Source organism: Mobula birostris, chromosome 32 (assembly GCF_030028105.1).
Source record: "Mobula birostris isolate sMobBir1 chromosome 32, sMobBir1.hap1, whole genome shotgun sequence".
In the NCBI taxonomy this organism is placed as follows: Eukaryota; Metazoa; Chordata; class Chondrichthyes; order Myliobatiformes; family Myliobatidae; genus Mobula; species Mobula birostris.
The window spans coordinates 664,289-691,606 of record NC_092401.1 but is presented as its reverse complement, the minus strand read 5'-3'; the positions used below and the strand labels follow the sequence as shown (position 1 = coordinate 691,606).

Genomic DNA, 27,318 nt, shown 5'->3' with positions numbered 1-27,318 from the left:
GATACTGAGTGCACGTTCATGATCTTCTGGTGCTGTGGCCCGTCCATTTCAAGATATAGTGTTAACTCTTCAGAGATACTCTTTAGAGTTATTGTCATCTGCCTGTCAATCTGAACCAGTCTGACCATTCTCCTCTGACCTCTCTTATTTTGCCCACAGAACTGCCCCTCACAGGATTGTCTTTTTTTTTGTACTATTCTCTGTAAACTCTAGAGACTGTTGTGAATGAAAATCCCAGGAAGTCAGCAGTTTCTGAGATACCCAAACCACTTCATCTGGCACCAGCAATCATTCCACTGTCAAAGTCACTTTGATCACATTTCTTTCCTATTCTACTGTTTGCTGTGAACATCAACTGAACCTCTTGACCATGTCTGCATGCATTTATGCTGCACATGATTGATTGATTGATTGATTAGATATTTACATTAATGAGCAAGTGTACAGGTGTATCTAATAAAGTGGTGTATATGAAAGGATCTCAATAATGAGTTGTTCCCATCCACATATGCAAAATAATTATCACCAATTGCTGGAGAAGGAATATTGGTAAATTGATTTATTATTCTTACATCTACAAAGGTACAGTGAGTGACAACCCATTGTTTTGCATGCCTTCAGTAGACATCATTACATCACATCAGGATATTGAGTTGGTACAAGGGAAAGGCAATGACAGAGAAAATGCAATTCAGACAGACAATAAAGTTCAAGGCCATGTAGAAGTAGAACCTGAGGTCAAGAGTGCATCTTATCATACAGGAGGTCTATTCTGATACCTTATAAGAGTGGGATAGAAGCTGTACTTGAGCCTGGTGGTACGTAAGTCCAAACTTTTGTACCTTCATCCCAAGGGGAAAGGATAGAAAAGGGAATGTCCGTGGAGGAAGGTGATACTTAATTATGTTGGCTGCTTTATGGAGACAGTGAGCAGTACAGGCAAAGTCCATGGAGGTAAGGCTGATTTGAATATACAGCTGGAGGAAAGAATATTACTCAAAAATGCCAGGGGAAATTAAACTCTTCAACATATCCAAATAGGTGCAGAAGTGCTGGATGCAATGTCTTGTTTTATAATACCCCAGGCCAGACAATAATGTGTCACGTGTCACATGCCACAATCTCTGTTACATCAGAGTTACAATGATATTTTCTGTTTTACTGACCTCAAATGAGAAATAAATTTTGATTAGGACACCGATGAGATTGTTTTTGTCCTCTAAGATCATGTTCTGGGGTCTTTTATGTCATACTTAATGGTCAACATTTTGAGAGATGGGGCCATATTCTTTGTGCATAGGAATTCCGGTCTGACAAATCTCTTGAAGATCTTCAAATGAACTACATAAGAGGGTAGACGATTGTTGCCTGTACGGACTCGAGCAAGGCTTTTGAATGGAAGCCCAGCAGGCTAGGCTGGAAATTTAACTCACATGAGATCCAGGAGAGATAGTGGAAATCATTCATAATTGAGCAGCGGTCCCCAACCACCGGGCCGCGAGGAAACGATATGATTTGGTCAGCTGCACCATTCCTCATTCCCTGTCACGGCCACTGATCAGCCATTACGCATGCGAGGTCATAACCTGCGCGTCATCTGTGTCAGGGCGGGAAGGCGATCAACTCCTCGAGCTTGCAAATGACGGCGGGCTGAAAAGTATGTTTGACATAACATCTCTACCGGCATTTTGGATCAAAGTCAAGGCTAAATATCCTGAGATAGCCACGAAAGCACTGAAAACGTTGCTTCCATTTTCAACATTTTTCTGCGAAGCGGAGTTTTCTGCAATGAATGCAACGAAAACTAAATAGACTGGACATCAGGAACCCCCTTCGAGTATCGCTGTCTCCCATCACCCCTCAATGGGACGGTGTTGTTGCAGGGAAACAAGCCCAGGGCTCTCACTGATTCAGCGATATTGGTGTGTTGCAATGATTTTATATATTCATACGGGGAAAATATTTGCTGTGCGTTTAATATCCAAATATTACTTAAAATGTTATGATGCTATTGATTATAAGTGACCTACATAGCCATATAGCAATTACAGCACGGAAACAGGCCATCTCTGCCCTTCTAGTCCGTGCCGAACGCTACTCTCACCTAGTCCCACCGACCTGCACTCAGCCCAGAACCCTCCATTCCTTTCCTGTCCATATACCTATCCAATTTTTCTGTAAATGATCGTATCGAACCTGCTTCTACCACTTCCACTGGAAGTTCGTTCAATACTTACTTCAAGCTCCCCTGATAATTGACTTATCATTATATCCATGCGAGGAAAATATGCGCTCTGTGTTTAATATTAAATTCGTTAGATAAACCTTTTTAGAAATAAAATTGAGTGTCTTACCCACTTATCACCTATATTCCGGTAGTGATCAACACCCACCCCCACCCACGAACAGAATCGCCAAAAAGGATTTGCTCCGAGGGAGGTGGAATCGGCAAGTCCCAACGCGCATGTGCATTGGTGCCAGCGCAAGGCTTCATGGTCATTGTAGTCTTTTGGGTAAACAACGCGTTTGACTGCTACTCTTGTTCGTTGGCAACCCTCCTCCCCCCCCCCCCCCCCCCCCGGTCGGTCGGTCGGCCGGCAAGAGTATTGTCAATATTAAAGCAGTCCGCTGTGCAAAAAAGTTTGGGTCCCCTGGACTAAGGGATAGGATACAGTTTGATAGCTGAGGGATGTTTCTCAGACTGGAAACTTGTGTGTAGCGGTGTATCACAGGTGTTAGTGCTGGGAACTTTTGATTGTAATTTATATAAGTTAATTGGATATGGTATATAAAGATAAAAATTTTTAAAGATTAGCTTTATTTGTTACATGTACATTGAAAGATCAAAACACAGTGAAATACATCAATGACCAACACAGTCCGCAGTCTGAGGATTGTGGCTAGGGAGCTTGCAAGTGTTGCCATGTTTTTGGTGCCAGCGTTGCATGCCCACAGCTCATTAACCCCGACTGCAAATGTTTTTCATGTGGAGGAAACCAGAGCATCCAGAGGAAACCCACACGATTACCGGGAGAATGTATAAACTCCTTACAGGCAGTTGCTGAAATCGAACTCTAAGCAGTGATTTTTGCTATTGTTACACATGGGTAATAAGTTTGCAGATGCTACTGAAATCAGTGGTGTTGTAGATAGTGTGGAAGGTTATGAAAAATTATAGAGGGATATTGATCAGCTAGGTACAGTATGTAGCTCTGGACTGGCAAATGGCCTTCAGTTGAGATAAATGTGAAATATTGCCTTTTGGGAGTTCAAAGCAAGAAAGGACATACAGTGAATAATAGTGTAGCCCCCCTGGCCAGCCTCAGGGTCGCTCGGCTCGCTGTCGTCTAGGGAAACAGCCCTCGGCCCCGTCAAACTGGGTAATCAGTTTGTGTGGATGCTGTGTGATGTACCCCACCCCGCCCAAATAACAGACAACTCACCGGATATGATTAAATGATTTACAGTTTATAGATATTACTGAAACTATATAATTAATAGAGAATAAAATATAAATGGAAAATCAAAGGCGCCACACTTATCAAAGTTCAATCTCTTCGTGCACAAACAGTTGGAGCTCAGGACCCTTCTTCTTCACCCTGCGACCCTTCGGACCACCCCGACCGGCCGCCTGGGACCAACAGTGGTGGTCAACCAGATGCTCCACATGAGTCCGTCTCTGTCGCCTCTCCTCGCCGAACGCCCCGCTCGGGGTCTGACCCTGTTAGCGGACTCACAGCACCTGCTCCATCCTCTGTCTCTATCTCCCGCCTTCTCCCCGCAAAACCCCGCGCATACAGTATCTTATAGACACACCAAAAACATAACAACTATCCCAATTGGTTCATAACATCTTCTTATCAGTAACGTGATTCAAACAAACTGCTAGCGGGAGGACTTTCTCAGCAGTTAACATAAAGAAGCCCTTTCAATTATAACATAACATTTAAAAGAAGCCATTTTAATTAGACTACGCAGTGACATAAAAAAAAGAAACCCCTTACAGTAGAATTCTGGGAAGTGCTGTGAAACAGAGGGACCTCGCTGTGGAAGTACATATTTTGCTGAAAGCAGGTAGCTAGGTAACAGGTAGAAGTGGTGAAGATGACTATTTGTACATTGGCCTTCATCAGCCAGGTCATTTAGTATACAAGAGTTGGGAAGTTATTTTGCAGTTATATAAAATATTGGTGAGTCCTCACTTAGAGTATTGTGTGCAGTTTTGATCATCCTCTTACAGGAAAGATACTATTGCACTAGAAAGAGCGCAGGAAAGATTTACCAGGATGGACTATTTCACAGTCCAATACATTGTTGGGTCTAGAGTAGCCTAGTGCAGGCTAGGAAAGGAGATCAGATGTCTTGTCAACTGGATTTAATGAAGTAAATGGGATTTTTACAACCTTTACTTATTTGAGAAGCCAGATTATTAACTGAATCTACATTCAGCAATTATTACTGTGGGATTTCAGTTTGTATCTCTAGGTATTAATTCCAGACTATTAGATTGCTAGTGCAGTGATTTGACTGCTTTGCTGCAAACTACATTCCAAGAACACAAAATCCATTTTTTTCTTTAAGATCTCCAAGCAATCATATTATTTCATTCAGCAAATACCAGTCTCGCAATAAGAATCAGTATTTCCTTTCTATTCCAGTTACTCTCAAAAAATTGCTGCCTTTCTTGAATATAGTCCATTTGGTGAAATTGATCTCATATTGAATGGACATTATTGATCTCCTGTTGGAGGGAGTCAATGGGCAGTGACACCTGTTTTCATATCCAGGATCAAGCTGCTGGAGGGGCCACACACATAAAAGTTGCTGGTGAATGCAGCAGGCCAGGAGGTGCTGCTGGGGGGGCCTTTTGCTACCTACACAGGATTTGTTTACTGACAAATTAACACAGAGATAGTGGAAAGAGATACAACACTGTCAAACCATGTCAAACCATAAACAGGAAATTCCATTTTTAGTAGTCATGATGGATTTGGAAAGCCTTGGCCTTAAAACCAGCCCTTAAAAGACACATTCATTAATTTTTGTTAAATAATTGACAGTTCTCTTTGCAAAACACTCCAGTGCTGAGGAATATATATATATTGTGTGTATATATTACAATAACAAGAAAGTCTGCAGGTGCTGGAAATCCAAAGCAACACACACAAAATGCTGAAGGAACTCAGCAAGTCAGGCAGCATCTATGGAGAAGAATAAACAGTGGGCACCTTGTGCTGAGATCCTTCATCAGCAGGTGATTTTTCTTTAACTGTGGAGTAATCTGGTGTGTGACAAAATACAGATACAGGCTCTTCCCAGGTCCATCAGCCAATATTTCCATAAATCAGAATTAAAATTAGATTTATTATCATTGATGTGGAACCTGCCTTTTTGCAGCAGCAGTGCAAGTAAAGATATAAAAAATATGAGAAATTTAGAAATTGATAAATAGTGTAAAGTAAAAGAATAATAAGGTAGTGTTCAAGGATTCATGGAATATTCCGAAACTTCATGGCAGAGGGGAAGAAGCTGTTCTGAATCATTCAGCGTCGGTCTTTGGGCTCCCATACCTCCACCTGAATGGTATTAATGAGAAGGGAGTATGTTGCAGATTCTGTGGGTCTTGAGTGATAGATGTGCTTCTTGACGCACCGTCTCTGGAAGATGCCCCCGATAGTCGAGAGGGTTGTGCCTGTAATGGTTCTGACTGAGCTTACAGCCCTCTGCAATTTCTTTCAATATATGACTATAAGACATAGTAGCAGAATTAGGCCATTCAGCCCATCGAGTCTGCTCTACCATTCCATCATGGCTGATCCTGGATCCCTCTCAATCCCCATACACCTGCTTTCTCGCCATAACCTATGATACCCTGACCAATCAGGAAACAGTCAATTTCTACCTTAAGTATACCCACAGACTTAGCCTCCACCGCATTCTGTAGATGAGCATTCCACTGCTTCACTACTCTCTGGCTAACAAAATTCCTCCTTACCTCTGTTCTAAAAGGATTCCTTTCAATTTTGAGGTTGTGCCCTCTAGTTCTGGATACCCCCACCACAGAAAACATCCTCTCCACATCCACCTTATCTAGTTATTCCAACATTCAGTCGGTTTCAATGAGATCCCAATGTATTCTTCTAAATTCCATTGAGTACAGGCCCAAAGCTGTCAAACGCTTCTCATATGTTAGCTCTTACATTCCCGGAATCATCCTTGTGAACCTCCTCTGGACTCTCACCAATGACTTCACATCGTTTCTGAGATATGGGGCCCAAAACTGATGACAATACCTCAAGTGTGGCCTGACTAGTGTCTTATAAAGGGCCAGCATTGTCTCCTTGCTTTTATATGCTTCCCTGCGTGAAGTGTGTCTGGCTGCAGCTCCTTGAAGACCGTGTTAGGGATCTGGAACAGCAACTGGATGACCTTTGGCTTGTATGGGAGAGCAAGGATATAATTGATCAAAGTTGCAAGGAAGTACTCACCCCGAAGTTGCAGGAAGCAAGTAGATGAGTGACTATCAGGAGAAATGGAAATAGGCAGTTAGAACAGAGCACCCCTATGGCCATTCCCCCTCAAAAACAAGAATAGCACTTTGGATAGCTTTCTGGGGGATGACCTTCTGGAAGAATGCCATGGCAGCTGGTTACAGGCACTGAGTATGGGTCCATGGTGCAGAAGGGAAAGAGAGAGAAGAAGGGAGCGGTAGTGACAGGGGACTCGATAGTGAGGGGAACAGACAGGACATTCTGTGCACATAAACGGGATGGTATGTTACTCCCAGGTGCCAAGGTCAGGGATGTCTCAGATCACGTCCACAACATTTTGGAGAGGGAGGGGGAGCAGTCAGATGTTTTGGTACCAGTGACATAGGGAGGAAAAGCAATGAGGTCCTGAAAAGTGAATTTAGAGAGCTAGGTAGAAAGCTGAGAAGCAGGACTTTCCGGGTAGTAATTTCTGAATTGCTGCCTGCGCCACGTGCCAGTGAGGGTAGAAACAGGATGATTTGGCAGATAAATGTGTGGCTGAGAAGCTGGTGCAGGGGGCAGGGCTTCAGGTTCTCAGATAATTGGGATCTCTTCTGGGGAAGGTATGACCTCTTCAAAGGTGACAGGTTGCACTTGAACCCGATGGGGACCAGTATTCTTGCAGGCAGGTTTGTTAGAGTTGTTGGGGAGGGTTAAAACTAACGTGGCGGGGGGGTGGGATCCGGAGTGAAGGGACTCATGAAAGGACGGATGGTAAAAAAGTAAAGATAGCGTGTAGTCAGATTGTCAGGAAGGGCAAGCAGGGGATGAGACTTAGTTGCAGCCAACAGACTGAGCATCAAATCATTAGGGATGCAGAGTCAGAAAGGATAGCAAATACGGTACTCAAGGTGTTGTATCTAAATGCACATAATATAAGAAATAAGGTTGCAATATTGTTGCAATATTACAGATTACCAGGTATGATGCTGTGGTCATCACTGAATTGTGGCTGAAGGACAGTTATATTTGGGAACTGAATGCCCAAGGTTACACGTTATATCGGAGGGATAGGAAGGTAGGCAGAGAGGATGGTGTGGCTCTACTGGTAAAGAATGGCATAAAATCAGTAGAAAGATGTGACATAGGATCGGAAGATGTTGAATCCTTGTGGTTTGAGTCAAGAAACTTCAAGGGTAAGAGGATATTGATGGCAATTATATACAGGCCTCCCAACAGCAGCTGGGATGTGGACCACAGATTACAATAGGAAATAGAAAAGGCGAGTCAAAAGGGCAATGTTATGATAGTCATGGGAGATTTTAACATGCAGGTAGATTGGGAAAATCAGGTTGATAATGGATCTCAAGAGAGTGAGTTTGTTGAATGTCTAGGAGATAGCTTTTCAGAGCAGTTTGTCATTGAGCCTACTAGGGGATCAGCTATACTGGATTGGGTGTTATGTAATGAACCAGAAGTGATTAGGGAGCTTAAGGTAAAAGAGCCCTTAGAAACCGGTGATCACAATATGATTGAGTTCAACGTGAAATTTGAGAGGGAGAAAGTAAAGTCTGACATAGCAATATTTCAGTGGAGTAAGAGAAATTAGAATGGTATGAGAGAGGAGTTGGCCAAAGTAAATTGGAAGGAGATGCTGGCAGGGATGTCAGCAGAGCAGCAATGGTGTGCGTTTCTGGAGAAAATGAGGAAGGTACAGTACATGTGTATTCCAAAAATGAAGAAATACTCAAATAGCAAAATAGTACAACTGTGGCTGACAAGGGAAGTCAAAGCTATTGTAAAAGCAAAAGAAAGGGCATACAACAAAGCAAAAATTAGTGGGATGATAGAGGATTGGGAAGTTTTTAAGAACCTACAGAGGGCAACTAAAAGAATCATTAGAAGGGAAGAGATGAAATATGAAAGCAAGCTGGCAAATGATATCAAAGTGGACAGTAGAAGTTTTTTCAAGTATGTTAAAAGTAAAAGAGAAATGAGAGTGGATATAGGACTGCCCAAAAATGAAGCAGGAGAAATAATAACAGGTGACAAGGGGATGGCTGATGTATTAAATGAGTTTTTTGCGTCACTCTTCACTGTGGAAGATATTAGCAGTATGCCTGATGTTGTAGTGGATTAAGGAAGAGAAGTGGGTGCAGTTACTGTTACAAGAGAGAAGATGCTCAAATAGCTGAAAGACCTAAAGGTACATAAATCGACCGGACCAGAGGAACTGCACCCTAGTGTTCTGAAAGCGTTTGTGGTGGCATTAGAAATGATCTTTCAAAAATCATTGGACACTGGCGTGGTGCCAGAGGACTGGAAATTGCAGATGTTCCTCCATTCTTTAAGAAAGGAAGAAGGCAGCAGAAAGGAAATTATAGACTAGTTAGCCTGACCTCAGTGGTTGGGAAGATGTTGTGTTAATTGTTAAGGATGAGGTGATGGAGTACTTGGTGACATAGAACAAGATAGTACAAAGTCAGCATGGTTTCCTTCAGGGAAAACCCTGCCTGACAAACTTATTGGAATTCTTTCAGGAGATTACAAGTAGGCTAGATAAAGGTGATGCAGTAGATGTGGTATATTTGGACTTTCAGAAGGCCTTTGACAAGGTGCCATACATGGGGCTGCTTACCAAGTTAAGAGCCCATCGTATTACAGGAGTTACTAACATGGTTAGAGCATTGGCTGAATGGTAGGAGGCAATGAGTGGAAATAAAGGATTATTTTATGGTTGGCTGCCAGTGACTAGTGGTATTCCGCAGGGGTTGGTGTTGGGGCTGCTTCTTTTATACCGTATATAAGTGACTTAGGTGATGGAATAGATGGCTTTGTTGCCAAGTTTACAGATGATACAAAGATTGGTGGAGCAGCAGGTAGTGCTGAGGCAACAGGTAGGGTGCAGAAGGACTTAGGCAGATTAGGAGAATGGGCAAGAAAGTGGCAAATGAAATAGAATGTTGGAAAATGCATGCTCATATACTTTGGGAGTAGAAATAAATGTGCAGACTATTTTCTAAATTGGGAGAAAATCCAGGAATCTGAGATGCAGAGGGACTTGGGAGTCCTAGTGCAGAACACTCTGAAAGTTAACTTGCAGGTTGAGTCAGTGGTGAGGAAGGCAAATGGCATGTTAGCATTCATTTCAAGAGGTTTAGAATACAAGAGCAGGGATGTGATGCTGAGGCTTTATTAGGCACTGGTAAGGCCTCACTTTTGAGTATTGTGAACAGTTTTGGGCCCCTCATCTTAGAAAAGATGTGCTGGCATTGGACAGTTTCCTGAGGAGGTTCACAAGGATGATTCCAGGAATAAAGGGTTATCATATGAGAAACATTTGATGGCTCTGGGTCTGTTCTTGCTGGAATTCAGAAGGATGAGGGGGGATCTCATTGAAACCTTTTGAATGTTGAAAGACCAAGACAGAGTAGATGTGGAAAGGATGTTTCCCATGGTGGGAGAGTCTAGGACAAGAGGGCACAGCCTCAGGGTAGAGGGGCACTCTTTCAAAACAGTGATGCAGAGAAATTTCTTTAGCCAAAGGGTGGTGAATTTGAGGAATTTGTTGCCACATGCAGCTGTGGAGGCCAGGTCGTTGGATGTACTTAAGGCAGAGATTGATAGTTCTTGATTGGACATGGTTCAAAGGTTACAGGAAGAAGGGCGGGAACTGAGTTGAGGAGATAGAAAAAAAAGATCAGCCATGATTGAATGTCGGAGCAGACTTGATGGGCCAGATGGCCTAATTCTGCTCCTATGTCTTATGGTCTTATATTCTCTTCCCCTTGAAATAAATGCTAACATTGCATTTGCCTTCTCTCTCTCTCTCTCTCTCTCTCTCTCTCTCTCATATATATATATTTATATATATTTATTTTTATATATATATATATATCTATATATATATATATATATATATATATATATATATATATATATATATATATATATATATATCTATCTATATATATATAAAAGAAAAATAAATAGTGCACCAAGAGAGCAAAAGTGGTGAGGTAATATAGCTGGATTTATTGTCCATTCAGAATTCTGATGGTGGAAGGGAAGAAGATGTTCCTAAAACATTGAATGTGTGTCTTCAAGCTCCTCTCTGATGGTATTAATGAGAAGAGGGCTTGTCCTGGGTGGTGGAGGTCTTGGATGGTGGAAGCTACCTTTTGGAGATATTGCCTTTGAAGATGTCCTAGATGGTGTTGAGGCTGGTGCCTATCATCGAGCTGGCTGAGCCTACTGCCCTCTGCAGCCTTTTCTGATCCTGCGCAGTGTTTAATTCACGTTAGTGCGTCTATGATGCAATTTGTTGTATACTTTCTCTCATAACAATACAAATGATATTTTCTGAGGGAGATGTTGCATGTGTGGTACAAGGAAACCTTGTGCTAGTTTGATGCGTTTGTTCCGATGAGAGATACTACTGATCTTTGGAAACGGTTACATGCTGCTGTAACATCTTTCAGTGTATGCTGCAATGTACAGAGAACCTTTTCATCATTTCGCTGCTGAGAAACTCATTCCGGGGCAGTGCCAGTGACAATGCCGATGTGGCAATCACTAATGAAAGCCTGGTTATGACAGTGACTGGCTACACAGGGTTAATGAGATGTTTGGTAGTCAGGCACAAATCAGTTTCACAAGGGAGCCTCCAATATCCATCAGCAAAGTTGCTATTCCAGGATTTAGCAAGTTCACTATCTTGATGTGCATTATCATTACTTTGTGCTAACACTGTGCCATACATCTGTGCCACAATAATATGTGCAGCACCACTGTATCTCTAGAACTAGGGATTATGAAGGAACGGGCCATTGTGAATTTCATAAGAGGGAGATATGGCAGTTTTCCTCTGTATCCCTGTATAATGCTGTAAGAGGACATTGAACAATACAGTCACAATCAAGATACTGAAGAGAACAAAAAATTCCAAGCCTATCATAGGTTACAATGACTTAATTATCATCAGTGAAAATGGATGTTAACAAAAGTTCAAAAATTCGCAGTGCTTTAGTTTGTGTAAGTAGCTGATGGAAAATGACCACCATCCCCTAACACATGCCACCATCCCGATGTAGGATTCACAACTGTTGCAGAATGTGAAAGCTGCCTCTGAAGTATTGTCACCTGTGTAGCAGTTTTGAACCATGAAGCCCATCCCCAGTTACTGTGGTGTGCAACTTATTGGTGACTCTCTGCGTGGGACATTCGTGACAGGTCAATGGTCACAAAGTAACCTTAGTAATTACTACATCATTGAGTTGGTCTTTTGGCCCGCTGATTATGATACCAAATTAAACCAGATCTGTCTTTCTGCACATCTTCGCTTCATATTCATGTATCTGCCTAAACGCCTGTCAGTGTCACTATTGTGTTGTCTTCCATCACCAACTCTGGCAGTGCATTCCAGGCACTTACCACTCTCCCTGCAAAAACACCACTTGTCTGTGCAACCCTTGTTTAAGCTTTCTCCCTCTCACCCTACCTAGAGTTATTTTCTCTAGTATTTCTAACATGAAAAAGTCTGCAGATGATGGAAATCCTTGCATCACATGCCAGGGTGCTCTCTACAGTTACCTGATGAGGTAACTGTAGCCTTTAGCCAGGAGCAGATATCGTCAGGTGGTGCTCAACCTTCATAGAATGTTTCAATCCTTAACCACTATACTTTCCAATTAGCAGGTCAGCAGTGATGGCCAAGTCACTGCTCATCTGCTCCTGACTTCCTGCTCAACTCCTCTGGTCTGCTCCATACCCAGCAGGCAGCTCTTCCTGCTTCCTCCCCATCCTATAAGCTACTTGGTTCTTGTTCTTTTCATCAAGGCCCAACACAGACAGCAACCTCCTTACCAACCTTGCTGGGTACCCTCTACGGCCAGTCTCCATGGGAAATAGCCACATCTGCTATCCTTTGTCCCTGCACTTCTGGACTAAGGGCTGGTACTTCAGGGCCTTTCTCTCATGAGCCTCCTCGCATCCTTCCTCCCATGGTACTGTGAGCTCCATCAGGATGATTTTCTTGTCATAGACAATAGTATGATGTCTGGTTGAAGTGCGGTTTGCATCACCTCCGGCAACTGCAGCTTCCTCCCCACATCGACCCTCATCTCCTATGATTTGGCAGTTTGCAGCAGACTGGATTTCAGCCTGGTTACTATGACTGGCGTGGCCCTCTCCTTGATGCTTTGTTAACCCCTCTGCCAGCTGGTCTCTTTCTACACCTCTGTTGCTCCACTGTGTCAGCAAGGGACAGCAGGACCTTGTCATAGTGCCACCTATACCGTCCTTGTGTTAAAGCTGTTTTGCGTCCAGACAGTACGCATGCCAGTGAACCCCGCTGACCACAAAGCTTGCAGTTAGGGTCCTCTCTCAGCCCCCATGTGTGGAGCTGTGATGGTGCAGGGAGAGTGTCATACACAGACCACAGGAGGAAAGAAATGCAGAAGGGCTTCAGTCGCTAAAGCTCTGCCCAAGTAATCTTGCACTTAGGAAGATCCTATTTCATCCAGGCACCTGCCTTTCATCCTCACGGTTATGTGCCTCTGTCTGGACCATGTCACGCCTATTCCTTGCACTTACACTGGTCCATCACTGGAAGTGTGCCGAGCTGAGGCCTTGTCGTCCCAGGCATGGGTTGCCAGTGGTGTCTCTCAATTGCAGGGAGCTCACAGCCTGATCTGTGGCTGAGCTGGCGTCCCACTTTTAGCCCAATCTTGTTGTGACTCCTGCTTGTTTTATTAGTTTGTCATTGGAGCCCCTCAGTGTTAACACAACTCTACACTTTGTCACCTCAAACTCCTCCACTACCGATGACAGTGGGAGCTGTAGCTAGCCTGATCTTATGTAGAGCCCCACTGAAGAAAAATTGGAGGGAATCCCCAACCACCTCCAGAGGCACTTGTTAACTTTCCTCTCGATGCCTTCTACAGTGGTGACGGGGGACTCGTACTCTGCGAAAAGCCAGAGCAGACTTGGTAGAAGACCATGTTGATACAGCCATGTCTTAAGTTTACCATGGAGTCCATTTTTGTCAATCTTCTTCAGCCACTCTTCAGTCTGCTTTACAGTGTCGATAATGTTGGTGTTGTCCATCATTGCTGCATTAAACCACTTTCCAATACACTTTACTGGGTTGTCCTCTATGGATGGAATGACTTCTCCCTGTACCTGAAGACTGAACTTGCTAGTAGCCTTGCCCTTTTTGATCACCATGCATTTTGATTTCCTGGCCTTGAAGGTCATCCCACCCAGGTAGCTACATTGTCCAGGGTTTCCATACCCATCTTGCTTGGACATGGGTTACAGTAGTTACTGAGGTGTCACCCATGAACCCCCATATTGCAGGTTATTGGATGTCAGGCTCCAACACTGGGCCTTGGGTCACATCTGCTGCTGCTGATGTGAGGAACCCATGACAATGAAGACAAAAATAATACACACAAAATTCTAGAGGTACTCAACAGTGAGGCAGCATCTATGGAAAAGAGTAAACAGTTGATGTTTCAGGCCAAGACCCTGAAGAAGCAAACAAACTATGCAAATACAAAAAAGGAAATACTAAATAAATAGAGAGATAAATATTTAATGCTGACAATATAAGTTGTAAAGTCCTTGAAGATGAGTCCACAGGTTGTGGAATCAATACATTGTTGAGGTGAGAGAAGTCATCTATGCTGGTTCAGGAGCCTGATGGCTGAAGGTTCATAACAGTTCCTCAACCTAGTATTGTGAGACCCAGGGTCCCTGTACATCCTTCCTGAAGGCAGCTTCAAGAACAAAGCCTGGCCTGGATTATGGGTGTCTTTGAAGATTATTTATCGTATTTTCTAAATAGGCAAAAAATTAAAAAAATAGAGGTGCAAAGGGACTTTGGAGTCCTTGTACAGGATTCCTCAAAGGTTAATTTGCAGGATGAGCCAGCAGTAAGGGAGGCAAATCCACTGTTAGCGTTAATTTTGGGAGGATAGAATAAAAGAGTTTTGATGTGATGCTGAAGCTTTATAAAGCATTGGTCAGACCACCTTGAAGAGAGTTTGGAGGAGATTCTCGAGAATAATTCCAGGAATGCAAGGGTTAATGTATAAGGAGTGTTTGATAGCTCTGGGCCTGTATTCTCTGGAGTTTAGAAGAATGCATCGGGCAGGTTGGTGGGGGAGTGGGCAGAGTCTCTTTGAAAGCTATAGAATTTTGGAAGCCCTAATCAGAGTGGAGATAGAGAGGATATTTCCTTCAGTGGATGAGTCTAGGACCAGAGGGCACAGCCTCAGAACAGAGGGACATCCATTTAAAACAGAGATCAGAAGGAATTTCTCTAGCCAGTGGAATTCCAGTGAGTCTGTGGAATTCATTGTCACAGCTATAAAGGCCAAGTCTTTGAGTATATTTAAGTTGGAAGTTGATAGGTTCTTGATTAGTCAGGGCATGAAAGGTTATAGGGAGAAGGCAAGAGAATGGAGTTGAGAGAGATAATAAATCAGCCATGAAGGAAAGCAGGGCGTACACAATGGGCCAAGTAGCCTAATTTTGCTCCCATGTTTTATGGTCTTATGATGGATGATGTGCTGCTTTCTCATGGGAGTTCCCCTTGTAGATATGCTTAATGGTGGGGAAGTCTTTTCCTGTGATGGACTTTAAACATCCCTCCCATAATGGGGTGACAAAAACTGCCACAATAACAGAGAATCAACAAGTTTGGTCATTTAAAAAAAAACTCATGAGGCAATAACATATTGGCAACCGTTTAGATATCTGCTGAAATGATTTTTTTTACAAGGCTTCAAGATCCCAAGAGGAATTTAGATCTTGTATCCTTCCAGAAATGTTCCTTAGATGATTCAGGACCAAGACAGTACAATGAGGTTAGAGTTATGGAAACCAAATCAGAGAGCAGGAGGTGGAAAGTTTACCATTCGGCGTGTTAGTGAATCATTTGTACGGGTATATGGTTAAGAAAGGTTTACAGGAATATTGCCGAAATGCAGGTAAATGGGACCACCACAGGTAGGCAGCTTTGTTGTTTGGATGAGTTAGGCCAATATGCTTGTTTCTATGTTGAAAAGCTCTGTGACTATTGTGCTCGATTAATAGAAGATCGAACAGACCGTCTGGAGTCCAGGAGTTCAAATCTAACTGTGGCACCTCAAAATTTTGTTAAATTAGAATTATAAAAGATATTCGACCATAAGACCATAAGAAATAGGAGCAGAATTAGGCCATTTAGACCATCAAGTTTGCTCCACTATTTCATCATGGCTGATTCAATTCTCCTTTCAGTCCCAGTCTCCTTCCCTCTCACCGTATCACTTCATGCTCTGACTAATCAAGAATCTATCCACCTTTGTATTAAATATGCATAAAGACTTGGCCTCCACAGCTGTTTGTAACAACAAATTCCACAGATTCACCATTCTCTAGCTAAAGAAATTCCTCCTCATCTTCATTCTAAAGGGATGCTCCTCTATTCTGAGCTGTGTCCTCTGGTCTTAGACTTTCCCATCATAGGAAACATCCTCCCACATCCACTCTATCAAGGCCTTTCACCACTCAATCCGTTTAATCCTGGAATCATTTTCATGAACTTCCTTTGAACCCATTCCAGTTTCAGCGCATCCTTCTACCAAAGTTCATGACCATACACTTTCTGACACTGTATTCAATCTGCCATTTATTTGCCAATTCTCTGAATCCGCCTGTCTTCTGTAGCCTCTCTACTTTCTCTCTACTGCCTGCCTCTTCACCTGTCTGCAAACTTCACAACAAAACCATCAATCACCATCACCCAACTCATTGACATATAACTTAAAAAGAATCAATACCACCACAGAGCCTGTGGAACACAACTGGTCGCCGGCAGCCGGCCAGAAAATATTTGCTTTATTCCCACTGCTTTGCCTCCTGCCAATCAGTCATGTAATACCATGGGCTCATAGCTTGTTAAGCAGCCTCATGTGTGTAAACTTGTCAAAGGCTTTCTGAAAATCCAAGTACACAGTATCAACCGATTCTCCTTTGTCTATCCTGCTTGTTGTTTCTTCAAAGAATTCCAAAGGATTTATCAGGCAAGATTTTTTCTTTAGGAAGCCAAGCTGATTACAGCTTATTTTACCATGTGCCTCGAAGTATCCTGAGAACTCATTCTTGATAATCGACTTGCACATCTTCCCAACCATTGAGTCAATCTAACTGGCCTCTCATTTTCTTTTTTCAGCCTCTTTCCCTTCTCAAAGACTGGAGTGACATTTGCAATTTTCCATCTTCCAGAAAATAGTGATTCTTGAAAGATCATTATCACTGCCTCCACAATCTCTTGAGCCACCTCCTTCAGAACCCTGAGATGTACACCATCTGGTCCAGGTGACTTATTTACCTTCAGACCTTTCCATTTCCCAAGTACCTTCTCTCTATTAATGGTAACTTCATGACCCCTGACACCTGGAACTTCCACCATACTGCTAGTGTCTTCCACAGTGAAGACTGATGCAAAATACTTATTCAGTTCATCTACCATTTCCTTGTCCCTCATTGCTACCTCTCCAGCATCATTTTCCAGGAGTCCAATATCCACTCTCGCCTCTCTTTTACACTTTATGTATCTGAAGAAGCTGAAGAGAAGGTGTAATCATTATGGTTTGTCAAATATCGCTGATTTATGTTTGTGCTTGAGAGGAATAAAACTGCTGGTCTACTTGATTTATATGTGACTCTGGACATGGTGTAACATGATACATTCGTAATTGCCCTGTGATTTTGTGTAGAAAGCCAAATGGTTCAGTGGCCAATTAGATTAGGTTATGAAGACACGCAGTCCTCTTTTATTGTCATTTAGTAATACATGCATTAAGAAATGATACAATATTTCCTCCGGTGTGATATCACAAAACACAGGACAGACCAAGACTGAAAAAAACTAACAAAACCACATAATTATAACATATAGTTACAACAGTGCAACAATACCATAACTTGATGAAGAAGTCCATGAGCACAGTAAAAGTTCAAATCTCTCAAATGTCCCACATCTCATGCAAACGGGAGAAGGAAGAAAAACTTTCCCTGCCATACCCGACCACGGTCCGACTCTGAGTCATCTGAGAACTTCGAGCTCTGATCAGCTCTCCGACACCGAGTACTGAGTGCCATCTCTATCCGAGCGATTCGACCTCCATCTCGATCGCCAACAGCAGGCAAAGCTGGGGATTTTGAGGCCTTCCCTCTGAAAGATTCCGGACCGCGCAGTAACGACAGCAGCGAATGAGCTTTTCAGAAATTTTTCCGGATGTTCCTCTGTGCTTTCACGTCCATCTCCATCGAATCAGAATTGTCCACTGCCCCTATTTAATACATACGATAGCATTTTTTATCGAAGGGCTGCGCACGCACGGCGTGCTGCTTCGCTTTCCTCCCGCCAATTAGGATTGAGTTTATTTTTATAGGCAGAAGTATGGCAGGGGATGGGGTAATGGAAACATTGCTTGCAGCACCATTACCAGCAGATATATTTAAAAAACATGAATAATATATAATTTTTTCTGGTGCAAGTGGGAGGAGGGGCGATGATTGTGCTGCTACTTGAGCATGGGATGGAAGAGCGGGGCGTTGGGGTTCTGATGTTTCTGTCATTCATTCTTTGGGGATTGTTCTGTTTCATAGATGTCTGTGAAGAGTAAGAATTTCAGGTTGTATTCTGTATACATTCTCTGATATTAAATTGAACCATGGAACCATGGAGTTATCAAAGGCAGTAAAAAAAAGTGCAAAGTGAGATGTTAGAGCAGCTACAAAGTTCAAAGTAAAACTTATTATCAGAGTAGTACACACTTGTCACCACATACAATCTGAGATTCTTTTTCTGCGGTCATATTTAACAAATCTATAGAACAATGACTGTAAGCTGTAAACATCAGGAACTGTTCACTGTAAACAAACTGTAAAAATACAGATATGAATAAATAGCAACAAATAAACATGAAATAAGAATATAACGTATCAATATAACAAAATAACAGAGTCTGCTAAGTTAACAAATTTCACGTCAAAAGCAGGTGTTAGTAAACCCGATTCTGAGTTCTCTTCTCCGAAATGCTGTATCCACAGTTTGTATGGCCAGAGAGCTGCGTGTCAGACAGGGGCCCCACAGGGGACAGTATTGTCTCCCTTCCTGTTTACTGTGTATGCCTTGTACTTTAGACAAAACACTGAGTCATGTCATCTGCAGAAATTTTCTGATGACTCAGCAATAGTTGGGTGTATAAAGGGAGGACAGGCGGATGAATATAGGGCCCTGGTGGAGGACTTTTTCAAATGTTGCAGGTTGAGTCATCTGCAGCTCAACATCAGTAAGACAAAGGAGATGGTAAGGACTTTAGAAAGATCAAGCCTGCACTGCTTGCTGTTACTACTGATAGTGAGGATGTGGATGTGGAGAGGACCTACAAATACCTGGGGGTGCACCTGGATGACAGACTTAAGTGGAGCACCAACACAAATGTGTGTACAGGAAGGGCCAGAGTTGCCACTACTTCCTGTGGAGACTGAGCTCCCTTGGAGTATGCAGGCCTCTACTTCACATGTTCTACCAGTCTGTTGTCACCAGTACAATTCTCGGTGCATTGGTGTGCTGGGTTAATGGCATCAACATGGATGAGGCTGACAGGCTCAATAAACCGATTAGAAAGGCTGGCTCTCTTATAGGAGTCAAACTGGACATGCTGGGGGCTGTGGTAGAACAAAGGACCCTACGGAAAATCCTGGCAATTCTGGACAATGTTTCTCACCCTCTGCATGCCACCTTAGGTGAATAGAGGAGCACTTTCAGTAATAGACTAAGATAACTGTGCTGCTCCAAAGAGCGCTATATGGGGTCATTCTTACCCTCAGCCATTAGACTCTATAATAAGTCAATCTATAGCCGGGGAAGTGATGACCTCCCTCCTGTTAACTTCTGTTTACTACAGATCTGTTTAAGCTCTATTTAGCTCTGTTTTCCACACCCTGCTATCACGGACACCCTGTGCAATACCATCATCACTTCTTATCTGGAAGGTGTGAAGGTGCACCCATTACTGTATAATATTACAGTAATTCTTGCATTGCTACCTTATCAAAGTGAATTTGTAAATCTTGTAATCTTTGACTCACAAATCTTGTACCTCTTATATTTAAGCAAGCTTATTTTTTTACTATTTCTATATCCATACTCTTGTAATGCTACTGTGACATTGTAATTTCCTTTGGGATTAATAAAGTATCTGTCTGTCTATCTATCTATCTATCTATCTATTTATCACAAATTAAGGCATGATTTAATCCCAAGAAAGCAAGGCCTATATTGTGATCTACTACAGACCCATGGCTGATTGTTTCTAATTCAACCACCTACAGGTAATGTAGGGAGTAGAGAGGTTATGAGCAGAAATCAGCACATAGGATTTGGCCAATAATTATGTCATGCCCCATGATGGGTCATCAGATGCAGTCAGAATCTCCGGCTGGAAGTGAGAGGTCAGAGCACAACTTCCTTGCCTGATTCATGCCTTGTAAAGGCAGCTGCCTCTGGCATCGCAAAGGAAATGTTGTCGATTAACTAAATTAAGAAGCCATGTGTATTCTTCTATTTTTAGGGCTTCTTTAAGCGCACAGTTCAGAACAACAAACACTACACCTGTGTGGAAAACCAGAACTGTCAGATTGACAAAGCCCAGAGGAAACGTTGTCCTTACTGTCGATTTCAGAAGTGTCTGACTGTGGGGATGAAGCTGGAAGGTATTTATGTATTTCACTCTTGTTTTTGTGAAGACCAGTAACCGGTGATATGGTGGCATATTAGTTAGGTGCCAGACCAGTAGCAATAGTCCTGGACCATTGACACAGTCAGCGATCTGAATCACTGGGAAATTTAAACTCCAGTAATTAAATAAATCTGGAAGTTAATGTCAAAAAACAATTCTTTCAACCTTTAATTGGTATGGGATTATTTGGTTAAAATTCCCAGGAAATTTGCCATATTTATCAACATGGAGTTTGTGCAGAGCAGAACCAGGTCTCCTGCCCCTTCACTTCCCTACTGACCCTCTTGTCCAGCTACATTAGTCACATTTTCCTTCAATAGGTTTGTATCCTTCTATCTCTTGCCCTTAAGTATCTGCCCAAATGTCTTTTAAATATGGTAATTTTATGTACCTGATTCTAAAATCTCCCCTGGAAATGTGTTCTAAATATGAACTACTCTTCGTGCAAAAAAAAAACAACCCTCAGATACCCTTTTGGTACTACTGCCATAGGGAATATCTCCCCTATATATGCATTCCATAATCATATATACCTATATATGCATCGCATAATCACATATTCCATAATCTGGTCATTCCTAAGCCTTTTTTGCCCAACCTATCCAAACTTTCCCAATAACTGAAGTCCTCCCCTGCTAGTAATCTTCTCTGCACTCCCCCTATGCAATCACATCCTTCCTTCAGTGTGACAACCAGAACTACGTTCCAGACCCCAAAGAGGGCCCAACTAGAACAATATTCCAGACCCTAAACGTGGTCCAATCAGAACTACATTCCAGACCCCAAGGCTGGTCCAACCAGTGTTTTGTAAACTTGCACCATGATGTCCCAGTGATTATAGAAACATAGAAAATAGGTGCAGGAGTAGGCCATTCGGCCCTTCAAGCCTGCACCGCCATTTATTATGATCATGGTTGATCATCCAACTCAGAACCTCGCCCCAGCCTTCCCTCCATACCCCCTGATCCCCGTAGCCACAAGGGCTATATCTAACTCCCTCTTAAATATAGCCAATGTACTGGCCTTAACTGCTTCCTGTGGCAGAGAATTCCACAGATTCACCACTCTCTGTGTGAAGTTTTTCCTCATCTCAGTCCTAAAAGGCTTCCCCTTTATCCTCAAACTGTGACCCCTTGTTCTGGACTTCCCCAACATCGGGAACAATCTTCCTGCATCTAGCCTGTCCAATCCCTTTAGAATTTTATACGTTTCAATCAGATCCCCCCTCAATCTTCTAAATTCCAACGAGTACAAGCCCAGTTCATCCAGTCTTTCTTCATATGAAAGTCCTGCCATCCCAGGAATCGATCTGGTGAACCTTCTTTGTACTCCCTCTATGGCAAGGATGTCTTTCCTCAGATTAGGGGACCAAAACTGCACACAATACTCCAGGTGTGGTCTCACCAAGGCCTTGTACAACTGAAGTAGTACCTCTCTGCTCCTGTACTCGAATCCTCTCGCTATAAATGCCAGCATACCATTCGCCTTTTTCACCGCCTGCTGTACCTGCATGCCCACTTTCAATGACTGGTATATAATGACACCCAGGTCTCGCTGCACCTCCCCTTTTCCTAATCGGCCACCATTCAGATAATAATCTGTTTTCCTATTTTTGCCACCAAAGTGGATAACTTCACATTTATCCACATTAAATTGCATCTGCCATGAATTTGCCCACTCACCCAACCTATCCAAGTCACTCTGCATCCTCTTAGCATCCTCCTCACAGCTAACACTGCCGCCCAGCTTCGTGTCATCCGCAAACTTGGAGATGCTGCACTTAATTCCCTCATCCAAGTCATTAATATATATTGTAAACAACTGGGATCCCAGCACTGAGCCTCATTATGTTCTATGCCATGACCTATGAAGCTAAGCATGCTGTATATATTCTTCCCTGCCCCTTAGACCTGTGCTGTCACTGTCAGAGAACAATAGGCTTGAATCCCAAGGTCACTGTGTTCCTTAATGTCCCCTAATGCTCTACCATTCACTCTGTATGCCCTACTCCTTTTAGATTTCCCAAATAATCAATACTTTTTGATTAATTTAATTCTGCTAGCATTCTGCCCAACTTTCCAGCTGATCTACATCTTGCTACAGCTTTAGACAAACTTCCTTAGTCACAAGAGTACTAATTTTCATGTCCATAAGACCATAAGGCATAGGAACAGCAATTAGGCTACAAGGCCCATCAAGTTTTCTCTGCCATTCCATCATGGCTGGTTTATTATCCTTCTCAACCCCATTCTCCTGCCTTCTTTTTGATGTCATTACTAATCAAGAACCTATCAATCTCGGCCTTAAATATACCCAATGATTGTCATCTACAACTGTCTGTGGCAATGAATTCTGCAGATTTACCACACTCTGTCTGAGGAAATTCCTCCTCAACTGTGTTTTGTATTCTGAGGGTGTGCCTTCTGTCACAGACCCTCTACACATCCATTCTATCCAGGATGTTCAATAGTAGGTAGGTTTCAATGAGCTCCCTCTTCATTTTACTTACTTCCTAGGCACAGAGCCACCAAGCATTACCCTTTTTTTCCCAGGGTATTCTTGTAAACCTCCTCTGGAACCTTTCCAATGCCAGCATATCCTTTCTAGGATAAGAGGCCCAAAACTGCTTACAATGCTCCACATGCAGTCTGACCAATGCCTTATACAGTCTCAGTTTTTCCATTTAGACATCTACTAATCAACCCATCTATATTTGCATCCAAAACTATGCCGACTTTCCATTTGATTACAGCTGATTGGAAGCAATTCCTTCTCTAAGCGATAGCATTGTGAAAATTAGTTTCCCTTATCACTCTACTTGATTGCTGAAAGGAGAGAGAGTCACAGGTCAATCCTAAATCCTTTTTGCAAGCAAGATACCTTTGTATCCTTTTTGGAAGGTAATGACCATAGACCATATGACATAGGAGCAGAATTAGCCTATCTGGTCCATCGAGTCTGCTCTGCCATTCAATCAAGGCTGATCATTTTATTTTAATTCCTCCTCAACCCCAGTTCCTGGCCTTCTCTCCGTAGCCTTTGATGCCATGTCCAATCAAGAACCTATTAATCTCTGCCTTAAATACACCCAATGACCTGGTCTCCACAGCTGCTTGTGGCAAACAAACTCCAAAAATTCACTACCCTTTTGCTAAAGAAATTTCTCCATATCTCTGTTTTGAAAGGGCGCCCCTCTATCTTGTGGCTGTGCCCTTTTGTCCTGAGCTCTCCGATCATGAGAAACATCCTTTCCACATCTACTCTGTCTCGGCCTTTCAACATTCGAAAGGTTTCAATGAGATCCCCCCTCATCCTTCTGAATTCCAGTAAGTACAGACCCAGAGCCATCAAACATTCCTCATATGATAACCCTTTCATTCCTGGAATCATCCTTGTGAACTTTCTCTGGACCTTCTCCAATGCCAGCAAATGTTTTCTAAAATGAAGGGCCCAAAATTGTTACAATATTCAAGGTGAGGCTTCACCAGTGCCTTATAAAGCCTCAGCATCACATCCTTGCTGTTGTATTCCAGACCTCTTGAAATGAATGCTAACACGGCATTTGCCTTCCTCACCACCGACTCAACCTGCAAGTTAACCTTCAGGGTGTTCTACACAAGGACTCCCAAGTCCCTCTGCATCTCAGATTCCTGGATTTTCTCCCCATTTAGAAAATAGTCGGCACATTCAACACTACCTGAAACCTCCACCAATCTTTGTATCATCTGTAAACTTGGCAACAAAGCCATCTATTCCATCACCTATATCGTTTATATACAGATAAAAAGAAGCAGTCCCAACACTGACCCCTGCGGAACACCGCTAGTCACTGGCAGCCAACCAGAAAAGGTTTCTTTTATTCCCACTCACTGCCTTCTACCAATCAGCCAATTTTTCTAACCATGTTAGTAACGTTCCTGTAATACCACGGGCTCTTAACTTGGCAAGCAGCTTCATGTGTGACACCTTGTCAAAGGCCTTCTGAAAGTCCAAATATACAACATCCACTGCATCCCCTTTATCTATCCTACTTGTAATCTCCTCAAAGAATTCCAAAAGGTTCATCAGGCAGGATTTTCTCTGAAGGAAACCATGCTGGCCTCGTACTGTCTTGTCCTGTGTCACCAAGTACTCCATCACCTTATCCTGAGCAATTGACTCTAACATCTTCCCAACCATGAGGTCAGGCTAACTGGTCTATAATTTCCTTTCTGCTGCCTTCCTCCTTTCTTAAAGAGTGGAGTAATATTTACAATTTTCCTGTCCTCTGGCACCATACCAGAGTCCAATGATTTTTGAAAGATCATTTTTAATGCCACCACAATCTCTAACACTACCTCTTTCAGAACCCTGGGGTGCAGTTCCTCTCGTTCGGGTGACTTATGTACTTATAAAGGAATAAACTGAGTCTTAGTAATCATATGTTAAAGAGCATAATACAGCTAGGCAGACATTTGGCCTCAAGTGTTAGATAGTACAGGATAACCATAAACTAAGGGAACATTTTTCTCCTCATTTATCTCACAGTCTGTAGGATTATGTCCTTTTTCCTCTTTCTCCTTCTGTAATTCTCTAACAGAATCTGGGCTGCTTTAGACCACCATGAGACAGGTTCATTTTACCTTACTGATAATGTGCTGTTGTACTGATGCAGTCCAGCTCTGTATATAACTGGAACATAGATTCAGACTTTTGAGGTATAAATTTGCCTGAAGAACCAATAGTTGAAGCTGCCATCCGTGGGATCATGATTGAGCACCTCTTAGTCAAAATCCCACCTTGGACTGATGTGGTCAGTGTCCTATCTAATGTCTGAGTCCATACATCCAATCCCACCTGATCCACCACCTCCAACGGGATGATGGAATTAGCTCTAAAGACTGACGATCTGGAACAGACTAGATTGGGCTCTAAACATCACGAGCTATCGCACACTGACCTTCTCTAGGAAGCATTTAGTGAAGATGGGAAGAAAGGAAAGGAGAAAGAGGAAACTCAGTGGAACCTATTACGAGAAACATTATGACCTTAATTTATAAATAATCAATTTGTTCTATTTATCTTGTTGACCAGAGAGGTATTTTATTTATTTATACGTTTGCTTGTTTGTTTGCCTCTATCTATCTATCTCTCTATATCTATCACAGTAGTAGGCCTTTCTGGTCCAACAAGCCCATGCCACTCAATTACAACAATGTGCCCAATTGGCTTCCTAACTCTGTGGAATGAGGGAGGACGCTGGTGCAGCAAGAGGAAACTCATGGTTATGGGGAGAACGTACAAACTCTTGACGGATTGAATCTTAGTCACTGGCACTGTAATAATGTTACACTAGCTGCTATACTGTTAAATATGAAAAAGAAACTGGAGAGGTTTAGGATGTAAATTCCATACAGGGCTTAGCGAGAGCTGAAGATAAGGCTGCAACATTATGTACAACTGTATTTACCTGTGCCCTAACTGGTTACACTTCCTCTTACAGCAGTGAGAGCAGATCGTATGAGAGGTGGCCGCAATAAATTTGGACCTTTGTACAAGCAAGACAGAGCGTTAAAGCAGCAGAAGAAGGCTCTTGTGTATGGAAACAGAGTTAAACTGGACCCCACCACATACATGATGCAAAGCGTTCCGACAGATCTGAGTGGGCCCATCAGCAGTGAAAGTCTGTACTCAGCATCCAGGTGCTTATCCTTAAGCTACAACAGCTTATCATCTTCAGTGGGAGACCAGGATGGCAGCCCCATTGGCTCCTTGCCGGTCAATATGTCAGTCGCAGCTCATGGCACCATTGCAGGGTATCAGCTATGCAGCCCCTTCCCGGGCTGTCATGTCAAGTCGGAGCACATGGACCCCAGTTACTCAGGCTCCCAGGAGTCATTGCTTGGCAACCCATACATTATAGCCTACAGGCCCAACTCGAGCACAACCGTCCCCCAGTTGATGCAAGAGCTAGTGAAATGTGAGCCAGATGAGGCACAGGTCCGGGCGAAGATCTTAAACTATCTGCAGCAAGAGCAGACCTCCAGAGGAAAGCATGAAAGGCTTAACACCTTTGGAATTATGTGCAAGATGGCTGACCAGACCTTGTTCTCCCTGGTGGAGTGGGCCAGAAGTAGTATCTACTTCAAGGAACTGAAGGTAATGCACAACCCCGAAGAATTTTCATGAAATTAACCTCATATTGTTCTTCGAATGCAAAGGCTACTGACAAGGAGAAGTTTACCCCTAACTGTGCTAGAAATGATTGCCTGGGTAACACCTTTCTGGAGTAATATATAGCAGACTACAGTGGTATGCAAAAGTTTGGGCACCCCGGTCAAATTTGGTGTTAATGTGAATAGCTGAGCAAGTAAAAGATGAACTGATTTCCAAAAGACATAAAGTTAAAGATGACACATCTCTTTAATATTTTAAGCAAGAAAACTTTTTTTTATTTCCATCTTGTACAGTTTCAAAATAGCAAAGGAAAAGGGCCTGAAGCAAAAGTTTGGGCACCCTGCACGGCAGTACTTAGTAACACCCCGCTTGGCAGGTATCACAGCTTGTAAACGCTTTTTGTAGCCAGCTAAGAGTCCTTCAATTCTTGTTTGGGGGATTTTCGCCCATTCTTCCTTGCAACAGGCTTCTAGTTCTGTGAGATTCTTGGGCTTTGTTGCATGCACTGCTCTTTTGAGCTCCATCAACAGATTCTCGATGATGCTTAGGTCAGGGGACTGTGAGGGCCATGGCAAAACCTTCAGCTTGCGCCCCTTGAAGTAGTCCATTGTGGATCTTGAGGTGTGTTTAGGTTCATTATCCTGTTGTAGATGCCATCCTCTTTTCATCTTTGGCTTTTTTACAGATGGTGTGATGTTTGCTTCCAGAATTTGCTGGTATTTAATTGAATTCATTCTTCCCTCTACCAGTAAATGTTCCCCGTGCCACTGACTGCAACACAAGCCCAAAACATGATCGATCCAGCCCCGTGCTTAACAGTTGGAGAGGGGTTCTTTTCATTAAATTCTGCACCCTTTTTTCTCCAAACACACCTTTGCTCATTATGGCTA

The 27,318-nt window shown here is 42.8% G+C and overlaps 1 protein-coding gene across 1 annotated transcript in view; it reads left to right on the top strand.

The window, feature by feature from the left end:
• The window catches only part of LOC140191265 (nuclear receptor subfamily 5 group A member 2-like), a 63,457-nt gene that overhangs the window by 7,244 nt on the left and 28,895 nt on the right, over positions 1-27,318 (top strand). Inside the window, exons 3-4 of the mRNA XM_072248520.1 lie at positions 20,105-20,246; positions 25,755-26,410. Of these exons, the coding sequence (XP_072104621.1) occupies positions 20,105-20,246; positions 25,755-26,410 (798 nt within the window). The remainder of the gene's footprint in view (positions 1-20,104; positions 20,247-25,754; positions 26,411-27,318) is intronic.